The sequence below is a fragment of the Vombatus ursinus genome, unplaced genomic scaffold (genome assembly GCF_900497805.2).
Source record: "Vombatus ursinus unplaced genomic scaffold, bare-nosed wombat genome assembly UNPS02012319.1, whole genome shotgun sequence".
Lineage (NCBI taxonomy): Eukaryota > Metazoa > Chordata > Mammalia > Diprotodontia > Vombatidae > Vombatus > Vombatus ursinus.
The window spans coordinates 4,666,165-4,691,391 of NW_020952097.1; the positions used below are offsets into that span (position 1 = coordinate 4,666,165).

The 25,227-nt window shown below is 49.8% G+C and overlaps 1 protein-coding gene across 6 annotated transcripts; it reads left to right on the forward strand.

The window, feature by feature from the left end:
- SLC44A2 (solute carrier family 44 member 2) lies at positions 1–25,227 on the forward strand. Of its 6 annotated transcripts, none has more exons than XM_027857654.1 (22): positions 1–102; positions 12,362–12,410; positions 12,746–12,819; positions 14,138–14,222; positions 14,440–14,524; positions 14,698–14,820; positions 15,897–15,957; positions 16,053–16,176; positions 16,432–16,515; positions 16,867–16,979; positions 17,948–18,079; positions 18,743–18,842; positions 19,163–19,255; positions 19,475–19,559; positions 19,711–19,973; positions 20,278–20,372; positions 20,537–20,640; positions 20,932–21,005; positions 21,134–21,204; positions 21,477–21,565; positions 22,579–22,663; positions 23,229–23,711. In XM_027857654.1, exons 1-22 carry the CDS (start codon positions 66–68, stop codon positions 23,348–23,350), a joined length of 2,148 nt encoding a protein of 715 aa, XP_027713455.1. In that variant the 5' UTR covers positions 1–65; the 3' UTR covers positions 23,351–23,711. The 6 variants fall into 6 exon arrangements, with proteins under 6 accessions (XP_027713455.1, XP_027713454.1, XP_027713458.1 ...); XM_027857653.1 differs by lacking the exon at positions 1–102 and adding an exon at positions 2,902–3,074; XM_027857657.1 differs by lacking the exons at positions 1–102; positions 23,229–23,711 and adding exons at positions 2,908–3,074; positions 23,718–25,227.

The following is a 25,227-nucleotide window of genomic DNA, read 5'->3' on the forward strand; positions in this document are numbered from 1 at the left end:
CCTCTTGCTCCAACCAGCCAGGGCTGGGGCAGCCTTCGGTTTTTGCGCCCCTTTCCTCCCCCACCATGGAGGATGGCCGAAAAGAGTCTGAAGGACCCTACGGTAAGATCCAATCCTCCATTCTTGGCCGGGTGTGTGTGTGTGTGTGCTATTCTACTGGGTGGAGGGGAGGCAGGGCTGTACCTCGGAGGTACCCTGAGCTAGGGATGGGGGAGAGGGGTCCGAAGTGCCAGGTTCGTTTCTGCCCAGTTGTCTGAGACATGTGGACAGCCCGGGGGTTCCGGAATGGGCTTGCTGAGACACCCGCATCCCCAATCCGTCTACGATAGCGCATGCTCCACTGCGGAAGGGGGCCCGTTATCTGCGCTGCTTAGAAGCTGCTCAGCGGCAGGGAGCTGGGACCCTGGGACGACCCTGGCTCATCTTGGGTCTTGGAGCCGAGGAAATGGGAATCCTGAACCCGAGGGCCCGCCAGCTGATGTCAGGCATTTCCCCTTGGCACTGAGAGGGAAACTGAGGCGGGGGAGGAGACAAAGGAGGCCCTAGAGCTAGGCGGTGGCTGCCAGGGGTCCCCAGAGTCCTGACCCTCCACCGGGGAACTGGGGGGCGGGGGGGCGGAGCAGGATAGAAACAGGAAACAATTTGTAAACTTCCATCTCCGAGGACTGGCACAGAAGGCTGGGCCAAGGACCCAGGGTTGTGGGAGAGGGGAGAGAGGAGAAAGGGAGGAAGCGGCAGATGGCAGCTCGAGGCAGGGTAGCCTGTAAAAGCAAGGCTAGGAGGGCCGTGGCTCCCAGAACCCTCCTCCCCAAACAGACTCCCCTGGGGACGCTCTCTGGTAGTTTGTGTGCTTAAGTTTTAGCTCTGTTTCCGGGCCTGAGAGGGGGAGGGGACTGCCAGGGGCCTCCGCCCCTGGGGGGGCACGTCTGACTGTGTCAATGGTTGCGGAGTTGGGGCGAGATGTTACTAGTGGCCGGGGGGGAGGGGTGTCCGTGCCTGCTCCCAGACTCTCGGTCTGGCTGTTTGTGCCCCTTTCACACACACACACACACACACACACACACACACACACACACACTCCCCCGCCTCAACTCCCCTCCTCCCCACCACCCCACCCCCATCTTCGGCCACTTTCCCCGGGCTGCTGGATTGGTCTTCCTGTGGTTCTCACGGAGCCTGAGAGCGAAAGCCTTAGCAGCTGTTGTATTTTTAGCATCGAGGTTCCCAGGGCCCTAAATAGGCTGGGAGAGGACTTCAGCACCCCTTCTCGGGCCATCCAGCCCTGGGCTGGGAATAGGAAGGGAAGGGTCCTGCGCTTGGGAATGGAGGAGGGTTGGTGGTGGGGCCGGTAGGCGGCTGTGCCCGCAGGGCCAGGGCTGTGTGACTGCGGAAACCGACCTCAGGCTATCGCTGAAAAACCGAAAGGCTGTTTTGGGTGGGGTTGAGACCTGGGCCTGCAGGATTTGGGGGAGAGACTATGGGAATTAGCCACCTATGTGTCTGGAGTGAACCATCCCCTCCCGAGGGGAAATGAATGACTAAATATCTGTCCTTTAGGTTCCTCTGAACCAGGAAAGAAATAAAGCTGCCTCAAGAAACGGGTGGGCGCCGGGCCTGGTTCCTGAATAGCCTGAGGCTTGAGAGGCATCTGTGGCCACACCTCTTACTCCCCTCTTCTCTCTCCTTAAGTCTGGAAACTGCTGGCTAAAGGCTGGCCCTGAGTCTTCTACTGATCTGTTGTGAACAGGCTGATGTTTCTCCTTACTCGGTTCTTTCTTTTCCTTATTCTTTCCAGAGTCTAACTAAGCAAGGACTGCCCAACTTGTGAATTTGTATCCCTAAAATCCCTAACCGTGCCTGGTATACAGAAGGTACTTAATAATGCTTGCTGATTGAAAAGACGTTTAGGAAGTATCAACCATTTACAGAACAGTATGTTCCCAGTCTTGAAATGCCTCATGGAGGCAAGGGTAGTCAGAGAATAAAACAACAACACATAAGCTGTATTATACAATATTATATGGTGAGGTCTGAGGATGTAAAAAGAGTAGAGGTGAAATCAGGTAAGGCTTCATGGAAGAGGTAGCATTTGAGAGCAATTTTTTTTAAGGCAGTTGGGGTTAAGTGACTTGCCCAGGGTCACACAGCTAAGTAAGTGTCGAGTGTTTGGTCTGAGGCCGGATTTGAACTCAGGTCCTCCTGACTTCAGGGCCGGTGCTCTATCCACTGTACCACCTAGCTGTCCCCATTTGAGAGCAATTTTAAAGGATGGCTGAGAATTTAGTAGGAGAAGGAGAGTACGAAGGACATTCCAGGTATAGGTGTTAGAGGGATCAACTTGTAACTGGATCTAAGAGAACAGGGAGAAGGAAATGTCAAAAATAACCCTAAGGTTTGAAAATTTGAGGCTGGGGCTATTACTCTTGCCATTGACAAAAATAGTAAGGTCATAGAGAAGAGCTAGTGTTTTTATTTTGGTTTGGGACGTGTGAATTCAGTATCTACTATGAGCTTAGAAAATTGTCTGGGGCCCCAGAGTTTAGATGGTTAACTTAGGAGTCACACAGCCAGTATGTGTCAGAGGTAAGATTTGCTCCCAGATGTTCCTGACTCTAAGGTTAGCTCTCTATCCACTACACATTGCTTTTCATCTTCACATTCCAGTTGAGGAAAATGAGGAACAGAATGGGCAGTGCTTTACCCAGAGTTACACATCTATTGAGTGTAGGAGTCAGAATTTGAATCTAGGTTTTCTGCCCTGAGATCTGGACCCAACTTGGTCTCTGGAGCCAATTTATGGCTTGGTTTTGGACGTGTTTGAGTTTGAGGCGTGGCTAAATATTCTGGGGAGTGTTCTTTCCCTTAGGCAGTTGGGAGATAAGGGTCTGCAGCTCCGGAGAGAGATCTGGGTTGGAGACTGGGATTTGGGCTGCTTCAGCCTAGGGATGATTGAAGCTGTGGGAGTGAATGAGATCACCCAGGGAGACAGCCTAGAGATAAAAAAGAAGGCGGAGTCTTGGGGAACACCCACATGAAGGGTGCTGGGAAGAAGATGAGGAGACCCAGGACGAAAGGTAAAAGGAGAATCTGGAGAGTGTGGTCCTTTTCTGCCTAAGGAGGAGTCTGGGGTTACCAGTGTCAGATGCTTCGGAGAGGTCCAGGAAGATTGGGGCTGAAGAATGGCCACTGAACTCAGCTATTGGGACTTTACTGGTAGCCATTGAATGTGATTTCTGTAGTGGGGAGAGTGGAAGGCATTTATTTTGTAGAGGGAGACAGTGAGTGTCAAGGAAATGGGGACTAGCCGACTTTTCCCAGAAGTTTGGCGGGTGAAGGGGAGGAGGGAGGTGGTCTTGGCTGGAGAAGTGGGGCTAAAGGAAGGTTTTTTTTCAGGATGGAAGAGACTTGAGCTTGTTTGTAGGCTGATTGGAAAGGAGCCAGTTCTGGAGGACTGAAGATGCATAAAAAGAGGGAGTGGCAGTGGAGGGGGGAGGAGGGAATAAAACCCTGGGCTCAGTAGGCATAGGGAGTAGGAAGAGATGAAAATGGGCAAGTAAGTTTGAGCCAGGTTGTTGTTGTTGTAGGCCTTGAAATACAGAATCAGGAGATTTTACTTCATTCTCTGGGCAATGGGGAGCCATTTCTTGTTTTTAAATAGAGAAGAGACATGATTAGAGCAGTGCTTTTGGAAGATTATCCAGCTATCCCAACAGAATGGATTAGAGAGAACAGACTGGAAGCCAAGAGTCTAGTTAGAATAATACCGATAAGAGGGAGGGATGCCCTAAACTACCCTTGAGGGCCTTAGGAGAGTTGAGAGGGGACTGAGACAAGTGATATTTTGAAAATAAGATCTACTGGTCTTGGCAACTGTTTGGATGTGTAGGGCCGAGGGACCTGATGGAGTCAAGGACAGAGAGTGAAAGGCCCTGGAGTCAGGAAATTGTTTTTGTTATTAGTTGTTTTAGTTGTATTCGACTCCTCGTGACCTTTTTTGGGGTTTTCTTGGCAAAGATATTGGAGTGGCTTGTCATTTCCTTCTCCAGCTTATTTTACAGATGAGGAAACTGAGGCCAACAGGGTTAAGTGACTTGCCCAGGGTCACACAGCTCATAAGTGTCTGAGGCCAGATTCAGATTCCAAGCCCAATGTTCTATCCATTTTAACACCTACCTGGAGTCAGGGAGACTCAGCTGAAATCTGGCTTCAGACCTGTACTAACTGTGAGACCCTAGGCAAGTTGCTCCTTTGTCTCAGTTTCTGTAAAATGAGGATAACAATAGCTAGCATTTGTCTCCCAGGGTTGTTGTGAGGATCAAATGAGATATTTGTAAAGTACTTAGCAGAGTGACTGGCACATAGTAGGTGCTCTATAAATGTTAGTTATTCTCTTAAAAGTTTCAAGCCTAGATAGTCCGTGCCAATGATAAAAATAGAAAAGCTCCTGGGAGGGGCAGGTTTAGGGGTAATGACAAATTCTGCTTTCCACACTTCTAGGGAGAGGTGCCGCTCAGGCAATTGGAATTCAGGGAGAGGTTGGTAATGTTGGTAATAAATCTGGAAATAGTCTGCATAGTTTTTGATAGTTGAAGCCATGGAAATGGATAAGATAAGAGAAGGGAACTACTTGTAGTCTTTCTGTCATCTGTCTTTCCCATTTTAATGGCCATTCCCAAGTCTGGGCTGGTGTCCTGGCTATCTTGTTATGGTTTAATCTCCCTTTGAGGTGTAGGTGTTTTCTTGGGGGGGGGGGTGGACGACAGTAGGCACAAATCAATACATCACACAAATGTTTCTTCAACAGTAATTGTTTATGAGGGTCCCATTGGGGCTGCAATAAAAACCAGAGCAAAACAATCCTTATTGTCAAGAGACTTCCATTCTCCTTGGGAAGAGAGGGAACCAACATGGATACAGATAAGTATATACAAAGTAATTATTGGGGGAGGAGAGGATACTATCAGGATAAGCTGCCCTTTGGAAGTTGGCTTTGAAGTAAGCCAGGAAGGGAGTTAATTGTGGAGTGGAAGGGAGGAGAGAGTATATTTCAAGCATGGGGGACAGCCTGGGCAAAGTCAAAGTGAGGGATGATGGAATGTTGTATGTGAGGAATAACAAATAGGCCGGTTTGGCACAGGGATGAAGAGAGGCTGCAGTAAGCCAAAGAGGTAGGCTAGGGCCTGATGGCAAAGGGCTTTAAATATCACACCAAGGAGTTTGTATTTTGTCCTGGAGGCAAGAGGGAGGTAGCTACTGGGGCTTCTTTTTCAGGAAGAGTGTTGACAGGGTCAGACTTAGCTAGGATTTAGGGAAATCACTTTGGGAGGAGATTTGGGGGGTCAGCTGGAGAGGGGAAGAGACATAAGGCTGAGGGACCAATAGGTCATGGGATCAAGGGCACAGTATTCGAAGTGAAGTAGAGAAGAGATGAGGCTGAATGGGAGCTAGGTGATAGAAGGCCTTGTATTCCAGTGGGGAGTTTTTACTTTTTTCTCCAGGCTGCAAGGTGAGAAATAGTAAGGGACCTTAACTAGGGTGATGGCTGTTTGATGCAGAGAAAGGCAAGAGAAGTTAGGAAGACGGGAGGGTTTGGGGGAAAATCTTTGGTAAAACATCTGTTGTAGACATGTTGAGTTGGATAGGTCTCACCAAATTCCAACTGGAAATGTCCTGTAGGCAGCTGAGTCTATGAGAATGGAGCTAAGATTTAAGAGAGGAGAAGGCCCAGGACAGAGCCCAGTGGTTTATATGTACATATAAAGGGCCATATATGGAAGGTGATGATCCAGCAAAGGGAAATGAGAAGGTTGGCCATACTGGTAGAAGATCCAAGAGAACAGTGTAATGGAAGCCCCGGGGGAAAAGAGAGTGTGCTAGGAGGGTAGTCAACTGTGTCAAATACTGCCTAGAAGTTGAGAAGGATGACTGAGAAAGGGGGCATTTGGATTTGGCAAATAATAGATCACTGGTGATTTTACAGAGAGGCATTTCAGTTGAGTGGTGAAAAGCCAGATTGCAAGGGATTGAAAAATCAGTGACAGTAGAAGGATGGAGAGCTCTTTCCAATAGTTTCCCTTCAAAGGGAGAAGATCTAGAACAGGGGTGGAGAACCTTCAGCCTTGAGGTTATATGAGGCCCTCTAGGTCCTCAAGTTCAGCTACATGTGGCCTCAAGGCCGAAGGTTCCCCACCCCTGAAAAGGATGGTACCATTAAATGAAAGGTTTTTTGTTTTTTGTTTTTTTTCTTTTAAGGATGGCAGAGACTTGGGCAGGTTTGTAGACAGCAAGGAAGGAGCAAAAATGGAAAGACTGAAAATTAGAGAAGGGATAATTGCCAGAGGAAGCTGCCAGAAAAGACAAGAGGAGATGAGCTAGGAAGAGGACGGGATTCAGGGTATGAGTAGGGTTGGCCTTGGAGTGAAGGGCTACTTCTACTTCCCCAACTAGATCAAATTCTTAACTTGGGGGTTTGTGAACTAGTTTTTCTTTCTTTAAAAAAATTTCTTGTTGTTTACAGTTTCAATGTAATTGGTTTCCTTTGTAATTCTATGCATTTTATTTTATGCATTTAAAAACACTGTGGGTAGGAGTTCCCTGGCCTCACTGGTTTGCTTTTGGAGTTCACAATAACAAAAAGTTTTAAGAATCTGCATTGTTGCTGTGGAGAAGATAATGGGGGGTGACAAGGGGTGACAAGATGTAAAATAGGGGAGAAATGGGAGCTCCAGGTCCATTGCCTAATTCTTCTCTCTCCCCCGTGTGCCACCCCCCCTCCCCCAGCCAATTGAGACCCTCTTGGGAGGGGGAGGAGGTGGTATGGGATTTATTAGCCCCTACTGAAGGAATGCAGAATTGTAGCCACCTCTGTTAGTTCAATATCTACTCGGGAATATAGCAGAAAGATGTCCCTTCAAGTCTTCCCTTGGGGTCAATTTCCACTCAATAGGACGATTATCTAGAAGACCTGGGCTTGTAGGGCTGGACTCCTGACCTAAATGGACATTATATCCTTAGGGGGAGTGGCCACCCACAGAACTGTAAACTGACTATTTAGAGAAACCTCAGTATGGCTATTTTCGGATGAGTTATAATATTTCTTTTTGTACCTTGCCTGGCTAGCCAAGGGGGCCCACTGCCACAGTCTTGGACCCACAGCCATGGCCTTCATTGCCCTTCTCTTCCCCCACTGTTCAGCCAGCTACAGAGCCCTTTTGTCCTGCCCGGGACTAAGAGTTCCTTATGATGCCAGCCAGGGGGGGCCTGGGTGTTTCCCTTACTCCTTACATGCCTCCAGCTTAAAGCAATCATAGCTAGCTCAGCAGGATGTCTGTGTTTGAGGGAGATAAGGGGATGGTGGTTAGGACTGCTGAACTCATTCCCCCCACAGCCCTGTTAATACTGTGTGTCGCCTTAGGCAGCTCATCTTTACTCCCCCCTTAGTATCTGAAGACACTAGCCTTTGTTGGTACTGGGACCAGGACGAGGACTCAACAACTCAGTCAACAAGTATTTATTAAATGCCTGCTAAATACTGGGAGAGAGGAGGAATGACGCAGGGCAGAAGTGTCAAATTGGGTCTGCTACATTCCCCAGTTCAGTCAGAACCAGATTAAAATGTAATTGGGAAATGTTTCACAAAAAATTTTTTAATTATAGTAAAACAGAGATAATGTAAATTTGTGGTTTTCTAATTTGACACCACTGCTGTAGTGGATAGAGTTGTTCAGTTAAATATGACTCTTTGTGACCCCATTTGGGGTTTCCTTGGTAAAGATATTGGAGTGGTTTGCCATTTCCTTCTCCAGCTTATTTTAGATGAGGAAATTGATGTAAACAGGGTTAAGTGACTCGCTCAGGGTCACTCAGGTAGCAAGGATCTGAGGCCAGGATTTGAACTCAGGTGTTCTTGACTCCAGTGCCCCAGCACTCTATCCTTCCACTGAGCCACCTGGCTGCCTAGTGGTTAGAGAGCCTTCCTCAAAGCCAGGAAGACCTGGGTTCAAGTCCTGCCTCTGACATATTGGCTGCATGACCCTCAGCAAATCACATACCCTCTTAGTGCTTCCAAGCTACTCTTCTAAGAGTTCCATAGAAGATACTTCTAAGTTTTAGAGAAGGTACTGATCTGTGTTGATAGAGGGCATTTCCTAGTTCCAGGAGTTCCCTATATTGATGAGATCACAGATCCCATCCCAGTCTGTATCCACTGATATGGTCCTGGTTGTGGCCCGGGCACTTAGGGATATACAAAGACTAAAATGAACTGGTCCCTGCCTAATACATTCTATTGGGAGGAGGTTTGATTTCTCTTTAACATTCCAGTGAAGTCTCTTCAAGGCCCCTGAGGACCTGACCTTCCTATTTCCTTTCTTCCATCCAAGAATCAATCAATAATCAATGAAGATTTGTTAAGCACCTACTATGTTCCAGGCACTAAGCTAAGCTCTGGAAAGAAGGGGAAGAGAGATTTTATCTAGATCAGAAATACTCAGCTGGAAGAAATGGTTTCCTTGGTAAAATGAGAGAGCTGAATTAAGATCCTTTCTGTCTCTAAAGTGGGGGATCAAGAGATGTAACTGCAAATAAACTATTCACAGGGGAGCTTTGAAGTGGCAAAGCTAATCGTAATGGGAGATTGATTATTCAGTAGGGTCCCCATAAGAAGGAGTTAAGTCACCAACATCTATCTCCCTTTAGAGATCTGCTAGCTTACTGTGATATAAATGCCCACTAAGCAGCTGTTGCCCATCGGTCACAGGAAGGATGTGACCTCTGCCCATGCTCAGGCCTGTCTGTGGTTTCCAATCCCTTGATATAGGGCCATGCAGGCAGGCTTTGCTTCTGATGCTGTTGTCTAGGCAAAATGGCCCTCTGCTGTGGGTTAAACAGAAGACCTTATATGATTGTTAGGGACCATCGACTCCAACTCCCTAATTTTTTACAAGTTAGGAAACTGAGGCAAGTTGCAGACCTTTGACTTGAACCTAGGTCTCTGACTCAGATTTGGTGTTCTTTCCATTTCACCGCTTGCTGGCCTCATCTGTGGCTCCCTGTCCCACCCAGCTTTCAAAAGAGACATCTCTGCCTAGTCACAGAACATATGATCTGCCCAGTGTCACACAGCTAATAAGGTCAAAGGGAAGCTGCAACTCCAAGTCTTCTCATGCCTATACTACATTTCTCAGTTGCTCACGGAGGTCTTTTTGGCAGCTATAGGAAAAATAGGAGAATTTAGGGCAGCTATGTGGTGTTGTGGATAGAACACTGGTCCTGCAGCCAGGAGGACTTGAATTCAGATCCAGCCCCAGGCACTACCTGTGTGACCCTGGGCAAATGACTTAACCCTGACTGCCTCCAAAGAAAAAAGAATTGCAGTCAGAGGGCTTAGATTCAAATCCTTTTTCTGCTGCTTACTCCGTGTGACATTGGGCAAATCATTTAACCTCTCCGGGCCTCAGTTTCCTCTTCTGTAAAATTTTACATGAAGGGGTTGAACTAAGATAGCCTCTGAGGTCTCTTTTGGTTCTAAATCTATGATCTCATGATTTCCTTCCATTCAATTCTACTACCATTTATTAAATGTTTACTGTGTGCAGGAAGGCAGAGAGAGAGGAGTTAAGATCCACAACTATAGTATGTATAACTATAGTACAAGGCAGAGTGGGGTGAGTACATGAGAAGTATAAAAACCAAAATGGAGGAGAGCACAAAGGAGGGAGGGTTCTTTACTAGCTGGGAAGGCTCACAGAAGACTTCCTGAAGGTGGTGGCCCTTGAGTTGGGCTTTAAAAATGAGTAAGAGGAAGGGGAATGGAAAGAGATTATTTCCATTGGGTCTAAGATCTTAATCTAAAATCTTTGTTCCAAAAGGATGGGATTTTTTTGGGTGGGGAACAAAAGATTGGTTAGAGTTTTACTTAAATGTAGACTTTAGTGTAGGAGGCAGGGAAAGAGTGGGAGATTAGGCTGGAAAGGTGGGAGGAGCCACATCGAGGGTCTTGAATACCAGGTCAAGGAATTTGGATTTTAACCTGTAGGCATTCAGGAATCACTGAAGATTTTTGAGTAGGAGAGTAACTGGACTGATTCCTTGTTCAGAAATCAGTGTGGGATGGATTTTTTGAGAGGGAGAAAATGGGCAGAGAAAAAGATGAATTTAGAATCGGAAGGCCTAGATTTGAATCTTGGCCTCTACTCACGATTTGTGTGACCTTGGGTGAGTCACTTCACTTTTGGCTTCAGTCTTTCCATTTGCAAAAGGAGTTTAGCTAGATGACCTCTGAGGTCCAACTTTAAATCCTGTGATCCTGTTAGAATGGAGGCGGAGAGAATCTAAGTTTAGAAACTAGTGCAGTAGAGAAGAGGGATAAGATGGAAGGAGTTTGGTTGAAGACAGTCAGGTGGAGTAACTACATATACTTGGAGATCAAAGAATAGAAGAGCATAAGCACCTCATTTTACACACGCCCCGCCCTTCTCGGTTTACAAAGTACTTTCCCTGCTCATGTCTCCGCCTTCACTTCAGCCTAGAACGGGCACGTTCAGGTCCAGTTGGGGCTATTGTACCAAGTTGGGGCGCGGGGGAGCTCTGATGGCCCCCAGCCTTCCCGTGGGAATGTAGGGGGACTCTGATAAGGTCTGAGGTGTGTGTGGGGAGATTGTTGCAAGTCCCATGAGAAGCCAAAATGTATCCCCTCCCCCACCCCAGCCCTTTCCACCTTGTGGGAAGTTAAGATTTGGAAGGGACGTTAGACTATGATTTTCACGCCTGGCCACGAGATATGTGACCTTGTGTAACTCTCTTTCCCTCTCTGAGCCTCAGTTTCCCCACAAACAAAATGACAAGAGTTGCACTGGACGATCCTCTAGGGCACTTCTAGCTCTGACCTTCTCCGCGGCTCCAAGCTGCCGCCAGTCCTCGCGGGTCTCGCTATAAGTGACAGGAGCAGCTGCCCCTTCTGCTCCCCCGCCCCGCCTCCTCCTCCTCCCCCTGGCCCCGCCCCGGAGAGGCCCCTCTCTCAGCTCGGCCACCGCCCCGGCCCCACCCGACCCTTTACACTGGGCTGCCGCTACCTCCCAGGAGAGCATAGGGGGTGGGGGCACAAGCCGCCTAGCCGAACCCGGCGGGGCGGGGGAAAACAGTCGCTAATCGGGACCGGTTAGACCGGTCGGATCCTCTGGGTAGAGTCTCTCATTGGGCCACCTCCTCCCAGCTGACCGGCCAGGGGCCGAGGGCCCGGGAAGGGGCCTCGGACCAGAGGCAGAGCCAGGATGGGGGGTGACCGGCAGCACTACTACGGCCAGCATGGTAGGTAAATAGCCCCCTTGGCCCTCCCCCCCACAGCCTCTTCCCCTGCCACGAAGGAAGCTGGCGGGGCTTCTACAGAGATCCCCAAGTGCTCTCCAGCGCCTCTGGATCCAGGAATGCAGGACGGAATGTGCTGCGGGGTGGGCTAATCTCCGGACTGCTCTGAACCCCCCTCCACATATTGTACCCTTCCCACCTGCAACTCCGCCTGGTGTGTGTAAGGAGGGGCGGGCCTGGAGATGCTCTGGGGCCTCTGAGCCCCTCGACTTAAGCTCAACCTCGTGCTGTCAGCCAGCTCCCCCCCTCTGGATCCCCAAATGCAGCGGGAGTCAGCACTGGGGCCAAGGCGCGGGGGCGGGTGATGGTGCTGCCTGTTTGAGCCCTTCTTGGCTCGCCTTGGTCCCTGCCTCCTCTTCTACTGCTCCCCCGCCTATTCCTTTTCCTCCCCTCAGAAGCATAGCTAAGCACATCGTGGAAGTGCTCCTTACAAGTCCAGTATGGGCCGAGGCGCCAGCAGGCACTTGGGTGGGTGGGTAGCAGTTCTGAATCGCCCTGGCTCCAGATTCAGCCTAGCAGTTGGTCCTCTTCTGGGCTGCACTCCCTTCCCCCACTCCCTTGACTTGTGTAGCTCTGCGTGTGTGTGGGGGGTGGGGTTTGTGTTAATTAAGATAATGTTAGTAATTAATGTCCTTTGAATCCCTAAGGGGGTTGGCCAGACCCTGGAGATCTGTGCGTGGGAGGCAGTGGAACAATGTCATTTTGTATTGGCTGCCCCACGTTTCTCTGCCAGGCCCTCTAGGACAACCCCCCCCCCCCCGCCCCCATTCCTCTTCCCTACTCCCTTCACTTCCTTGGGAGTAACTCCAGCAACCTCCCTGGTGAAAATTTTAAGGAGAAATCTTGGAGAAGGGATATCATTAGGATACTGTTAGGAATTTTTGACCAGACCTTCAGTGGCAGCCTGTCCTTCTGATTCTGGGTCACTCAGGGCCAGAACTGGGGAGGGGCTGAGGCCACTGGTTTCCCTGACTGGGCTTTGGGGTGTGTTTCTCAGGAACGCCTCAGAAATATGACCCAACATTCAAGGGCCCCATTTACAACAGGTGAGATTGGGTCTAATGGGGGGGAGGGAAGGGGTCCTTAGCTCCCTTCTGCTTAGCCCCTCCCTGGTCCTCAGTCCACCTGACTTCCAGTCTCTGTACCATGTTCATTTCCCAATACCCTAGTTCCCTTGGGTCCTGCTTGGCTCTTCCCTACCTCTATTCTTTTTTCGTTCAACAGCTTTTTATCCCCCTTTCTGGTCCACGGGCCCCATCCCTCTAGCATGCAAATGCTCTCTGTGTTTCATAGCCCTCTTGCTTCATCCCTGCCCCATTATTTTTGGGGGGTGGGGTGGGGTGGAGTTCTCACGGGGGCTGACTTCCTTTTCCTTTTTCAGGGGCTGCACCGATGTTATCTGCTGTGTGGCCTTATTCATAGCCATTGTGGGGTATGTGGCTGTGGGCATTATAGGTACGTAAGGTATGCCACAATCCAGGGCATGATTCTGCAATTTTGTATTTTTGGTATTTTGAGGGGTAAAAATGATTAATCTGACCATTTAATTCAACAGACATTTAAGCATCTACTGTGTGCTTGTGAATCCCCTGTGCTGAGTGCTGAGGAATATACAGGTGAAAAATTGTCAGGCAGATTACAATTTAAAGAAGCAGGTATATAAAGATGTGAACTAGTGAGTCACATTTTTTTAAGTGCCTACTCTGTGCCAGGCACTGTACTAAATATAGTTGCAAAGAAAGGCAAAAGACAGTTATTCCTTGTTCTCAAGGGACTGCAGTGCACAGTGGAGTCTCCCTTGGTCTAATAAGGGATGGGGGGTGTGTGTGTGTGTGTGTGTGTGTTGTTTTTCCTTCTCAAAGAGGACCGTGACATCAGGAAGGAGATGTCATGACTGGCAAGTGAATTGGATTTAAGTGAGGGAGGGCTGTGCAAAGTCACCAGCCTCGCTATCTCCTCCTCAGAAGCCATCTGGGTCCAGTGGTAAGATAGAGATCAGGACAACTGAAGATGGCTCCTGTGTATATTAAAGGCAAAAGAGAAGACCCAGTTAGATTGCAGTGAGAACTGAGATTACTTGCAGCTGAAGTGGGCAGGGAAGACTTCATGGAAGAGATAGCACCAGATTTGGGCCTTGAAGAACAGTAGGAAGGATTTCAGGAGGAAGAGCTGAGGAAAAAGGATACTATAGGCATGAGCTAACCTGTGGAATACACAGACACAATGAGACCTGGAAACAGCGGAGGGCTGTTTGGCTGATGGAGGGAGGGGGTCAGGGGAGGGGGGGAGAGAGAGAGAGAGAGAAAGAAAGAGAGGATTGGTAAAGTGCTTTGAGGTTCACTAAGTACTATCTTCACATCAACCCTGGGAGAGAGAGACAGTGGGAGACAGTGGTGAGATCACTGACTTCCAAGTCAGAGGACCATGTATTTGAATTTGTTTCTGCTACCACCTATCGTGTACGTGACCTATAAAATGGAGGGGTGTTGGGCTTCATAATCTTAAATGGCTCTTCTAGCTCAAAATTCTATGATTCTATCCCCATTTTATAGATGGGGGATACTGAAGCTCAGAGAGAGTAAGTTACTTAGCCTTCTTTTTTTTTAAGCTGTTCCTCATCATCCCTCCTCCCCTTGATATATAAAGGTCAAATACCCAGGTCCCCTGATTCCAAAGCCAATGACTTGAGCCTTTGGGGGGGGGCCATGGTGGTGGTGTGACAGCAGGGGAGGGGGAGCGTATGTTGAACTCAGTAGCTTTGACTTATCTGCAGCCTGGACCCACGGAGACCCCCGAAAGGTGATTTATCCTACTGATAGCCGTGGACAGTTCTGTGGACAGAAGGGGACACCTAATGAGTAGGTCTTATTCCTTGCTTCCCATAGCCCCCATCCTATTTCCCCTGACCTTGGCTCTTAGACTCTTCCAGCCTCTATCTTAGCAAGCGTGCTTATGGTGGGGGAGGGAAGTCCTGGGTCCTGTGCCATTTGGGGGGGGGGGGGGAGAAAGGGAACTGAACACTGTCACAGTCCTAGTGGACTGATACCCTCCCCCATCCCTTGCAATGCCTTCCAGGAACAAGCCTTTTTTGTTTTACTTCAACATCCTGAAATGTGCTAGTCCCTTGGTGCTCCTCGAGTTTCAGTGCCCAACTACACAGGTGACTGACCCAAACACACCCTATACTCAGGCCCCTTTTCCTGGCCCTGTTTCTGCAGGGGGAGGGGGGGGACTCAGAAGGACTCCCAGGGCCAGGTCTGTGGGTGGTGGCCACAGTGTCTGGTACAGGCTGGACGGAAAGCTAGACCTAGTCTTATTCCCTTTTTTCCTCAGACCTGCGTGGAGAAATGTCCGTCTCGATATCTTACCTATCTGCAAGCGTATACCCGCCCCCAGGACCTCGAATATTATAAACAGTTCTGTGTTCCAGGCTTTGGTGAAAGTAAAGTCAAGAAGGTATTTGGGGCAAAGGGAAGTGAGAACCTACCAGGAAAGTAGCTTTAGTGCCCAGGGTGAGGGCAAAAGGGTCTGACAATCATAGCCTGAAAGAGGCAGGGGATTGGAGTGGACCTGAAATTGAGCCCTGGATGTGAATCCCAGGTGTGTTGCTCACTAACCAGTGAGGGAAAAGAGCACTCACTGGCTCTGAGTTCAAATCCTACCCATGACTTTTATTATGCTTATGTGACCCTGGGCAAGTTATTTAACTGTCTTGTGCCTCATATATTTAAAAAAAAAAATGAAAGAGTTGGACTAGATGTCTTCTAAGATCCCTTCCAGCTCTGTTTATGTTTCCCATGCCCGCAGTGAACTTGACAATCACTTCCCTTCCAAGGGCCTGAGTTCCTGTATCTGTAAAATGTAGGCTGGGTGGGGAAGGAAGAAGTCTGACTAAATAAATATGAATAAGCCTAATCTGCATAGGGAGTGTTTGAGGTTAGAGAGTTTTCCTCACCCCCTACCTTATGGTGTAGGTGATGTCAGTATTATCCTCATTTTTGTGTATGTCTCTAGACCATGTGATTTCCTTGGTGTCAGGAAACTGGGGAAATTCTCCTCTGCTAAAGCAGCTCATCCTTCCTTCTGCAATTACTAGTCTGAGAGTGTAGCCCTGGGACACTGAGGTGAAGTGATAGCCAAGGGTCACAAGGCCAGTATTTCCCAGAGGTGAGACTGGACCCTTGTTTCCTAACTTTGAGGCTGGCTTTCTAGCCTCCTCTATTCCATGCTGCCTTTCATCTTCATTTTACAGATGAGGAAACTGAGACTTGGAGGGGTCAGTGATTTGCTCAGGCTTATGCAAAGTAGTGAGACCAGAATGTGAGTCTCAGGTCTGAAGGCCTGAGATCTGCTCCATTGGGTTCCTTAAGTGTCTTTCAGCTTTAAATGTTATTATACTTTGACTGTACCTCGGCCCTGAGGGCGTCTGACCTTGGGGGTTGAGAGAGGCTGAGGGTAGGGCTGTGGGGAGGATGGGACTCACTAACAGCCTGACCCCTCCCTTTTCATCTCTCCTCCCAATCTTCCTCCAGAGTCCAGTTGAGGTTCTTAGAGATGGAGACTGCCCTGCAGTACTCACACCCAGCAAACCTTGTGAGTGTTGGAACTAGAGAAGGGAGGAATGGGACTGTGCTTCTGGGTCAGAGAGGTCAGGGTAGATTCTGGCCTCTGACCATCCTTTCCAACAGTGGCTCGTCGCTGCCTCCCTGCCATTGAGACCCACAAAGGCGTGATCACTGTGGGCAATGAGACCACATTTGACGATGGCCGTGGCCAGAAGAGAAACGTATCGGAGCTGGTGGAGGGAGCCAAGTGAGGAGAGGGTGCCCTGAGCTTCTGAGGCCTTCTTTCTCTCTTCGCTAGGACTCAGTTTCCCCTCTTTTCTTCAGAGGGGAGGAAAGGGAGGGAAGGAGAGCTCCCTGGATCAGATCAGAATCACTCTCCCTGATGACCACATCCTTGATAGGGTCTTTGGGAGGGGTTGGAGGGGCCTAGCTGAGTTGAGACCATCCTCCTCCAAAATACTCCCCCTTACCTTCCCGACTTCTCCCTCCCAAACCATCCCAGGAAGGCAAATGTGGTGCTGGAGGCAAGGCAGCTGGCCATGCGAGTGTTTGAGGATTACACTGTATCCTGGTATTGGATTCTCATGTGAGTCTGGGCCCCAAGGCTGCCTGTGTCCCTGTAAGGAGCCCTTGGTGAATTGTAGGGGAATGACCATGGGGAGAGAGTGCACACCATAGGGCTGAGGAACTGGCATCTCTCTGTCTTTTCTCTTATTGTCCCTGTGCCTCTCATTCCCTTGGAAGGACCTTTGTCTAGACCTGGGGCTCAGTCTCTTGTCTCATGATGGTTGTGTCTGTGTCTCCAGCTGTCTTTGTATTTTTGGCTTCCTTTGGGGGAGAGGGGCAGGGAGTTGGTGTGGGCACAGTGCCTGGGAAGGGGGAGTGATGATCTGACTCACTCGTCTTCCTCCTGCCTCTTCCCTGAAACACCCCACAGTGGCTTGGTGATTGCCATGGCTCTGAGCCTCATCTTCATCGTCCTCCTTCGCTTCCTGGCTGGAATCATGGTCTGGATTATGATAGTCATGGTCATCTTGGTGCTAGGCTATGGTAAGGACCCAGGACTCTGAGGGTACCCCTTTCCCACATCTCCTAGAGAACTCTGACAATTCCAGAACTGACCCCCCCCCCCAGACTATCTGAGGTCCCCCAGTTCTCCCTAAGACTCTCTAATCCCTGCAATACCCCCTCTTGACTCTGCTTCCTCTGAGGATTTTCAGATTCTTTGAGACTCACGATCTCCCCCAGCCCCTCTGACTCCCCCTCCCAAGAACCCCCAATACCTTCCAGCAGGCCCTGTTCTAAGATACTCTTTTTGAGGTGTGTACCCTTAGCTTATAGACTCCTTTAAACTTTTTTAATTAATTAATTGTTTTATTAATTTATTTTGATTTTTTTAAAATTTATCAACAATCACTTCCATAAGCTTTTGAGTTTTAAATTTTTCTCCCCCTCTCTCCACCTCCCTCCCCAAGACATCGTGCAGTCTGATATAGGCTATACGTATACATTCCTATTAAACATATTTTCACATTACTCATGTAGTAAGGAAGAATTAGAACCAATAGAAGGAACCACCAGAAAGAGGAAACAAAACAAAGCAGAAGAAAAAAGAAAGAGCAAATAGTGTGCTTTGATCTGCATTCAAACTCCATAGTTCTTTCTTTGGATGTGGATAACACTTTCCATCATGAGACTTTTGGAGATGTCTTAGATCCTTGCATTGCTGAGAAGGGCTAAGTCTATCAAAGTTAGTCATCGAACAACATGGCTGTTAACTGTGTACAACATTCTCCTGGTTCTGCTCACTTCACTCAGCACCAGTCCATGCAAGTCTTTCCAGGTTTTTCTGAAGTCCACCTGCTCATCATTTCTTATAGCACAGTAGTATTCCATTACATTCATATACCACAACTTGTTCAGCCATTCCCCAACTAATGGGCATCCCCTCAATTTCCAAAGACTCCTTTAAGCTTGAGCTCAAGATCCCAGAATCACATTATCTCCTCCTCCCCCAGGAATCTTTCACTGTTACATGGAGTATTCTCGACTCCGAGGTGAAGCAGGCTCTGATGTCTCCATTGGGGACCTGGGCTTCCAGACTGACTTTCGGGTATATCTGCACCTGAGGCAAACCTGGCTGGCCTTCAGTGAGTGCTTACATCTGGTACCCCAATCCCCATCCAATCCTGACCCTGGGCCCCTCCCCACCTCCCTTACCTTAGATCTGCTCATCGAGCTTTATTGTTAGGGGTAAGGGAACAAGCATTTTAGCACCTGCTACGTGCTAGGCACTGTGCTAAGTGCTTTACAAATATTATCTCATGAAATAATATACCCTGGGAGGTTGGTGCTATTTTTATCCCCATTTTAGAGTTGAGGAAACCAAGGCAAATAGGGTAAGTAACTTGCCTAGGGTCACACTGCTAGTAAGTACCTGAGACTGGATTTGAATTCAGGTCTTCCTGGCTCCAGGTCCTGTTAGCATAGCCCAGACAGGGCTGGGAGCCAGGACTACTAAGGTAGGACTGCCCTCCCCAGACCCCATCTGCCCCACTATAGGCTTCTAAACTATAGAGGCCCTGGCTGCCCTTGCTTACTTATATACTGTCTTTGTGACCCTGGGCAAGTCCCTTGCCCTCTCTGGGCCTCTTTCCCCCATCTGTAAAGTGAAGGAGAGGAAGTTGGTTTCCCGTTCCATGATGTCTGAGGCCCCTTCCAGCCCTGTCCTTATGTGCACTATGATTCTGTGCTCCTTCCCAGCTGTGGGGGATGGGGTGGGCTGGCTCACCCTCCTTCCTTCCCATCCAAAGTGATCATCCTGTGTGTGCTGGAACTCATCATAATCCTCCTGCTCATCTTCCTGAGGAAACGCATCCTCATCGCCATTGCCCTCATTAAGGAGGCCAGCAGGTGACCAAGCTGGTAGTGAATGGGGTTCTGGGGGGGCTGTAGAGAGAGCTGGAGGGGATTAGGGAGGGAGCTGGGCTGGAGGGGATTGGGGAGGGAGCTGGGCTGGAGGGGATTGGGGACGGGGCTGGGCAGGGCAGGGCTGGAGGGGATAGGGGAGGGGGCTGGAGGGGATTGGGGAGGGGGCTGGGCAGAGGGGCTGAAGAGCAGACCAGGAGGAGCAAGAGCGGCTAGGGGGAGGTAGGACTTGGGGCATAGGTTGAGGAGGCTCCACAGCAAAAACAGCTCTAACCTTAAACCTCCTCTTTTTTTTGTTTCCCCAGGGCTGTGGGCTATGTCATGACCTCCCTGCTCTACCCACTTTTTACCTTTTTCCTCCTCTGCCTCTGTATTGCCTACTGGGCCAGCACTGCTGTGTATCCACCTGCCAACTCCCAGCTCTCCACTCTTCCCTCTGCCCAGTTGTCCATTTTCCTGCCCTCCCTTCTTTCTCTTTCTTTGGGACCTTGGTGAAAGAAGGGGTCCAGAGTCTTCCCTTATCCATGATCCCCAGGGATGGGGGTGGGTTTCCCTGAGCATGAGGGACTTGCCTCCCACCATGTACCTGGAGTTAAGAGCCCTTATCAAGCACCTAGCTTCCTGTCCACTTCCAATGAGGCTATCTACAAGGTCTTCAATGACACAGCCTGTGTAGCTGCTGGACAGACATGTAATCCAGAGGTGAGGGGCCAGTAAACCATGGTTGGGGGCAGGGAGCAGCCCTCCAGGGAGTCAGGGGCTTCCTGGCTAATCCCTACACCTCCTCCCCACTCCCCACACCAACCATCGCCTCCTACCCATTGTGACCTTGCCTCTGCCCATTTCCCTGCAGACTTTCCATACCTCAAACGTGACCCGATTGTGCCCTGATGCTCGATGCCAGTTTGCCTTCTATGGTGGGGAGACTGGCTATCACCGGGCGCTGCTCGGCCTGCAGATCTACAATGTCTTCATGTTCTTCTGGCTGGCAAACTTCGCACTGGCTTTGGGCCAGGTGACACTGGCCGGAGCCTTTGCCTCCTACTATTGGGCCATAAAAAAGCCAGACGACCTTCCTGCTTTTCCCCTCTTCTCCTCCTTCGGCAGGGCACTCAGGTCTGCAAGGGTTAGGGCTGGGACCAGGACCTTGGGCACCTACCTCCTCCAGGAAATGGGGAAGAGAACCAGAATAGGGGCTAGCACTGAAGGGGAAACTGAGGCGGGGGACCCCTGGCAATACAGAAACCCAGCTGACACTCCCTTACTTCCCTCCTACCCTAGTCCTATCCTCTCTAGGTTGTGTCCAGTTTGTAGAGGGGAAGGTCAAAGCCCACTTTGAAGGGAAAGGGCCTCATGCTCCCCTGCTTACCTTTCCCATCACAGCAGGAAATAACTGACATGCCACCTGTCCCCTGCCCAGGTACCACACAGGCTCCTTGGCCTTTGGCTCCCTCCTTCTGGCCATAGTTCAGGTAATCCGTGTGATACTCGAGTACCTGGATCAGCGGCTCAAAGGTGAGGGGGCTTTAGGGAGTCAGCTTTGAGGTGGGCTGGTGGGAGAATTGACAGGGTAAGGCCTGGCTTGGCAGCTGGTTCCTCTTGGGGTAATAGGGGTTAGGACAGGAGTCAGGCAGTAGAAGGGGCCACTTCTCATGCATTTTCTATTCTCTCCCCTTCAGCTGCAGAGAACAGGTTTGCCAAGTTCCTTATGACCTGTCTCAAGTGCTGCTTCTGGTGCCTGGAGAAATTCCTCAAATTCCTCAATAGGAATGCCTATATCATGGTGAGGGCCCCAGGAAACCTCTGCCTCCCTCACTAGCTCCTTCCCCCCATCCCCCCAACTGATCTCCTGCTTGTTCTCCCACATTCCTGTCTCAGCTACTCTTGTGTCACTCCAAGTAACCCTAGAGACCCTGAACTTGGTGTTTCCTTTCCCACTCCTGAGCCCCTCCCAGATATTTCCTCCTTCATCTACCCCAACTGGAAAACATGATGATCCTTTGAGGATATGTGGGCCTGCACTTGCGCTGAGGCCCTCCTCTTCCTCTTACCGTACAACCTTATACACACACAGATTGCCATCTATGGTACCAACTTCTGTACATCTGCCAAGAATGCCTTCTTCTTGCTCATGCGGAACATTGTTAGGTGAGAGCAGAAAACTCCCATCCTCCACCTTCTTTATGCCCTCCCTTCCTGGTTCCCTTAGCATTCCCATTCCTTGGATTTTCTTCCCTCTCCCTAGTCTGATTCTCACCTTCTCTCTTGCACCCCAGGGTAGCTGTCTTGGACAAAGTCACTGATTTCCTTTTCCTCTTGGGGAAACTTCTGGTTGTGGGGAGTGTTGGTAAGTCATACCTGCCCTTCCCCCAGTGCCCAGGGGAGAGCCCAGCCTTCTCTTCCTTGATTTTTCCATCCTTCACAGGGAAGAAAAGTAAAGTATGAATATGGGGGTGGGGGTTAGATTGGATCTTTTGGCCTCAATGAAGCCTACCTTCACTCTTGCTCTCTGGAGCCTGGGAGTGGGGAAGGCTCATGGGATGAGTGGGTATTTTGGAAGGGCTATCTCTGAATTCATTCTCCTAACTGCCCTGCCCCTGGGCTTCCTTAATTCTTCAGGAATTCTGGCATTCTTCTTCTTCACCCACCGAATCAAGATTGTACAGGACACAGCCCCCTCCCTCAACTACTACTGGGTTCCCATCCTGGTATGGACCTTTATGAGGCCTGGACAAGGGCTCAGAGCTTGTGGGGTCATCACACCTCATAGGATCCTAGACTGAGAGCTAGGAGGGAGCATAGTGGTCAACCAGCCAACCCACTCATTTTACTGATGAGCATAGTGAAGCCCAGGAGAGGAAAGGAACTGTCCAAGGTCACAGGTGTAGTCAACAAGTCAACAAGCATTGATTAATATTGATATGTAGGGAGTAAGGGACAGGGCCGGTATTCCAACTCAGAGCCTTCTAAGTTAGATGTTTAGTGACCTAGATTAGCCTCCATCATCCTCAGCACTACGCTGGGGATAGGGTTAAGGACAAAGCCAGAAAGACCATGGCCACTTCCTTTGGGGAGTTTACTAATTGGGAAAGGTAGGACTCAGGCACACAAAAAGATGATGAATCAGTCTAGAAGGTATTGGGGTAGGTTCCAGTTGTGAATACATATATTCTTGAGCTGGGAGATATCATTGACCCAGTTGGGTCAGGGTCACAAAGGGGATGGGATTTGAGCTGAGAAATTTCTCTTAGGGATTTGGGACCATTGGTATAGAGGAGTTCCCAGGAGACAAAAGTTCCTACACCAATACATTCTTAAAAAGTTGCCTAGAGCAAAGCTAGATTAATTGACTTGCCCACCTAATAGGTGTTAAGAAGCAGGATTTGAATTTGGGGGTCTTCTTGGCTTTGAGGAGCTCACTCCATTTTGGCATCTTCTCTGTCTTCTATTTGGGACCATAAAGTCATAAAGGTAGACCGGGGTTTGGCCAGAGGACTGTCCACTTTGTGTCCGGCTAATGAATTTGACTGGTTCATTAGGAATGAGGAGTTACTGAAGATTAGTGAGGAGAGGGCTGACTAGAGGAAAATTTATCTTAGGGAGCTGAATCTGGCAGCCTGTGCAGGATGGAGTTGGAAAGATGGCTGTGGAGGAGGCCAGGGACCAGGCATGTCTAGCCTGGGACAGGGACAATGACTAGGGCTGTCTCCTCCCTCCACAGACAGTCATCATCGGCTCCTACCTGATCGCTCATGGCTTCTTCAGTGTCTATGGGATGTGTGTGGACACTCTCTTCCTCTGTTTCTGTGAGTACCCGGGGGGCCTGGGGTACAGCTCTGCCACAGGGTCATGCTGCCCTGGCCTCTGCCTCTTCTGAGGCCTGTTTTCTGTGTGTGTGTGTGTGTGTGTGTGTGTGGTTTTTTTTTTCCCCTCCATAAGGGAATGGACAGGGACTAGACCCCAGCTCCCACCAGGGGCCCTGACCCCTCTGTTCCCCACCTTCCCATCCTGCTTCCTTCTCCCTACTTCACACTCACTCCCTGTTCCGTTGCTGCTGCCGCCGTTGCCCCCCCCTCCCCGTGCCCCTCTACTCCACGCTGCAGTTCTGACCATCTTCTTGACCTGCCCAACTCCCCATTGGGAGGGGCCACCCTGAGGGACTGAGTGCTTGGTGTTTCTGGCCTTGGTTGGGGAATCTGTAGCTGCCACTAACTGGTTTCTCCGTCTTTGTTTCTTTTCTCTCTCCCCCATGTCCCTGACCCTTCTCTGCTCCTCTGCTGCCTGGCTCCCCATGTCCCCTTGTCTTTCTCTCCCTGCCTGTTCCCCTCCTTGCCCTACCCCCCAATTCCTGGGGGTGGGGGGGGAGCTCAGGTGAGGACCTGGAGCGTAACGATGGCTCCCCCGAGCGTCCATACTTCATGTCCCCTGAGCTGAGAGACATCCTGCTGAAGGGGAATGCTGAGGCCGGGAAGAGTGAAGCACAGGAAGAATAGGGTGTTCTTGGGTGTGGGGGTGTTCTGGGCCCCCTCCTGACACATGGGGTGCCAGGGATATGTAATATATTTGCAGACTGGGAACCAGGCAAGGGCCCAAGGCTACTTTTCTCCTTTGGGATTGGTAGGGTGTGGACACGAAGACATGAAGGCTCCTTGGCAAAGGCAAAAGTAAAGGGAGAAGGCTGGTTTGTGTTTGTGTCTGGGATGAACTGTCAACCCCTAGGCCCCTGTCCTGCTCCTTGCCCCTCATCTCCCTCCTGCTGGCCAAAGCCCTCCCCATCTTCCCTGCCTCTCCCTCCTGCCCCCATCTCCTAAGGTCTGTGCCCTCTCATGAACCCCCCTCTCCTGGGCCCTCTCTCTGCAGTGGAGGACCTGGAGCGGAATGATGGCTCCGTGGAGCGGCCATACTTCATGTCTTCCAACCTGAAGAGGCTCTTAAACAAGACCAACAAGAAGCTAGCTGAAGCATAGGCCTCCTCCCAGGCCTCAATGGAAGGGAAGGGAGGAGGTGGTTTACATTAGGGTCAGTACACGCCATGGCCCCTGAGGGCCTCTGCCCCCACTAACCTCTGCCAACCCACGAGATGGAGCCTGAACCCCACTCACTGTCCCATGGGCTATTTGACAAGGGGGCCTCACTACTGCGCTATGGTTTACACTCTTCGGGTAGGGCAGCTAGTCCACCAACCCCTCCCCATCCTTGGGCCCATTCATCTGAGAGACTGCCAGTCACACACAGGCCCTCAGTGGCTTACTTTTTTTTGAGGGGGGAGGAGGAGAATTACTCTTGTGCTGAGAGATCTCCAAGAAAGTTGTCTCTTCACTCTTCTCTTGGTTCCCTGGTCAAGAAGGTTTTCTCCTTGTCGGCCCTTTTGGCTTGAGGCCAGGCTCTTTTTCTCTCACCCCGAGAAAGGCTGAGGAGGCAGGCTGAGCTGCCTGGATTCAGTCCTGGGATCGACCTGGCCCAAGAGGTCAGTTTGCAAGAGTGGGTGAAGGGGAATGTTAATAACTTATTCTGCTGCTTTAAAGATGACTTTTTTTAACCTACTCCTCTGGCCAATGTGTCCCTACCTGAAAAGGGTCTATTTTTCTGACTCATTTCATACTTGTGGGCGATAAAAAAAATCTCTTGAATTTTGCATATGTATTCCTGTTCTTAGGCTCGGAGGCTGAGGTTGGGTGTGGGGCATGGATGGAGTGTGTGTGTGTGTGTGTGTGTGTGTGTGTGTGTGTGTGTGTGTGAGAGACTGTACACCTGCTTTTGGCATGTTTCAAGCTGGTTTTTAGGGAGATAGTGAGTGGTGGTGGGGTGGGAGGCCCTTTGTTTTCCATCTTTCTCTCCCATCCAGGAAAACAAGGATCTGGTGGAGTGAGGCAGGCACAGGAAATGTTAGGTTGGGGAGGAGGATGAAAACTAATAGCCTTTTAATGGAAACCTGATGGAAGGGCTGGGAAGGTTCTCCTCCCTCTTTGTTGATATGGCTGGGATCCCAAGGGCATTCTCTTTATTTGAAAGGAGAAAGGCTGGCAAAGAAAGGTAGTCAGGAGGTGGTACAGGGCAAATGAGTCTTCTGTCTCTCCTCTTAGGCCCTAGGGCCAGGCTCAGCTAATCAGACTTGCTTTGTTTCACTTGCTTATGTGAATATAAGCTTTCCTGAGCCTAGTATTTTAATGTCCCCAAATCCTATCCAGTAAGCTTTATTTCATTTTCCCAAAGAGGAAGTATTTCCCAACCTTGGGGCCTTCCACATCCTGTGCCTGCTCTGAGACTTCTGTCCTCCCCTGGGTCCGATTGTCTGTGTGCCCCCTGATTCCCTACTCCCTATGTCTAACTGCATTCCAACCATTAATAAAAGTGCCTATTTGTACCAGGA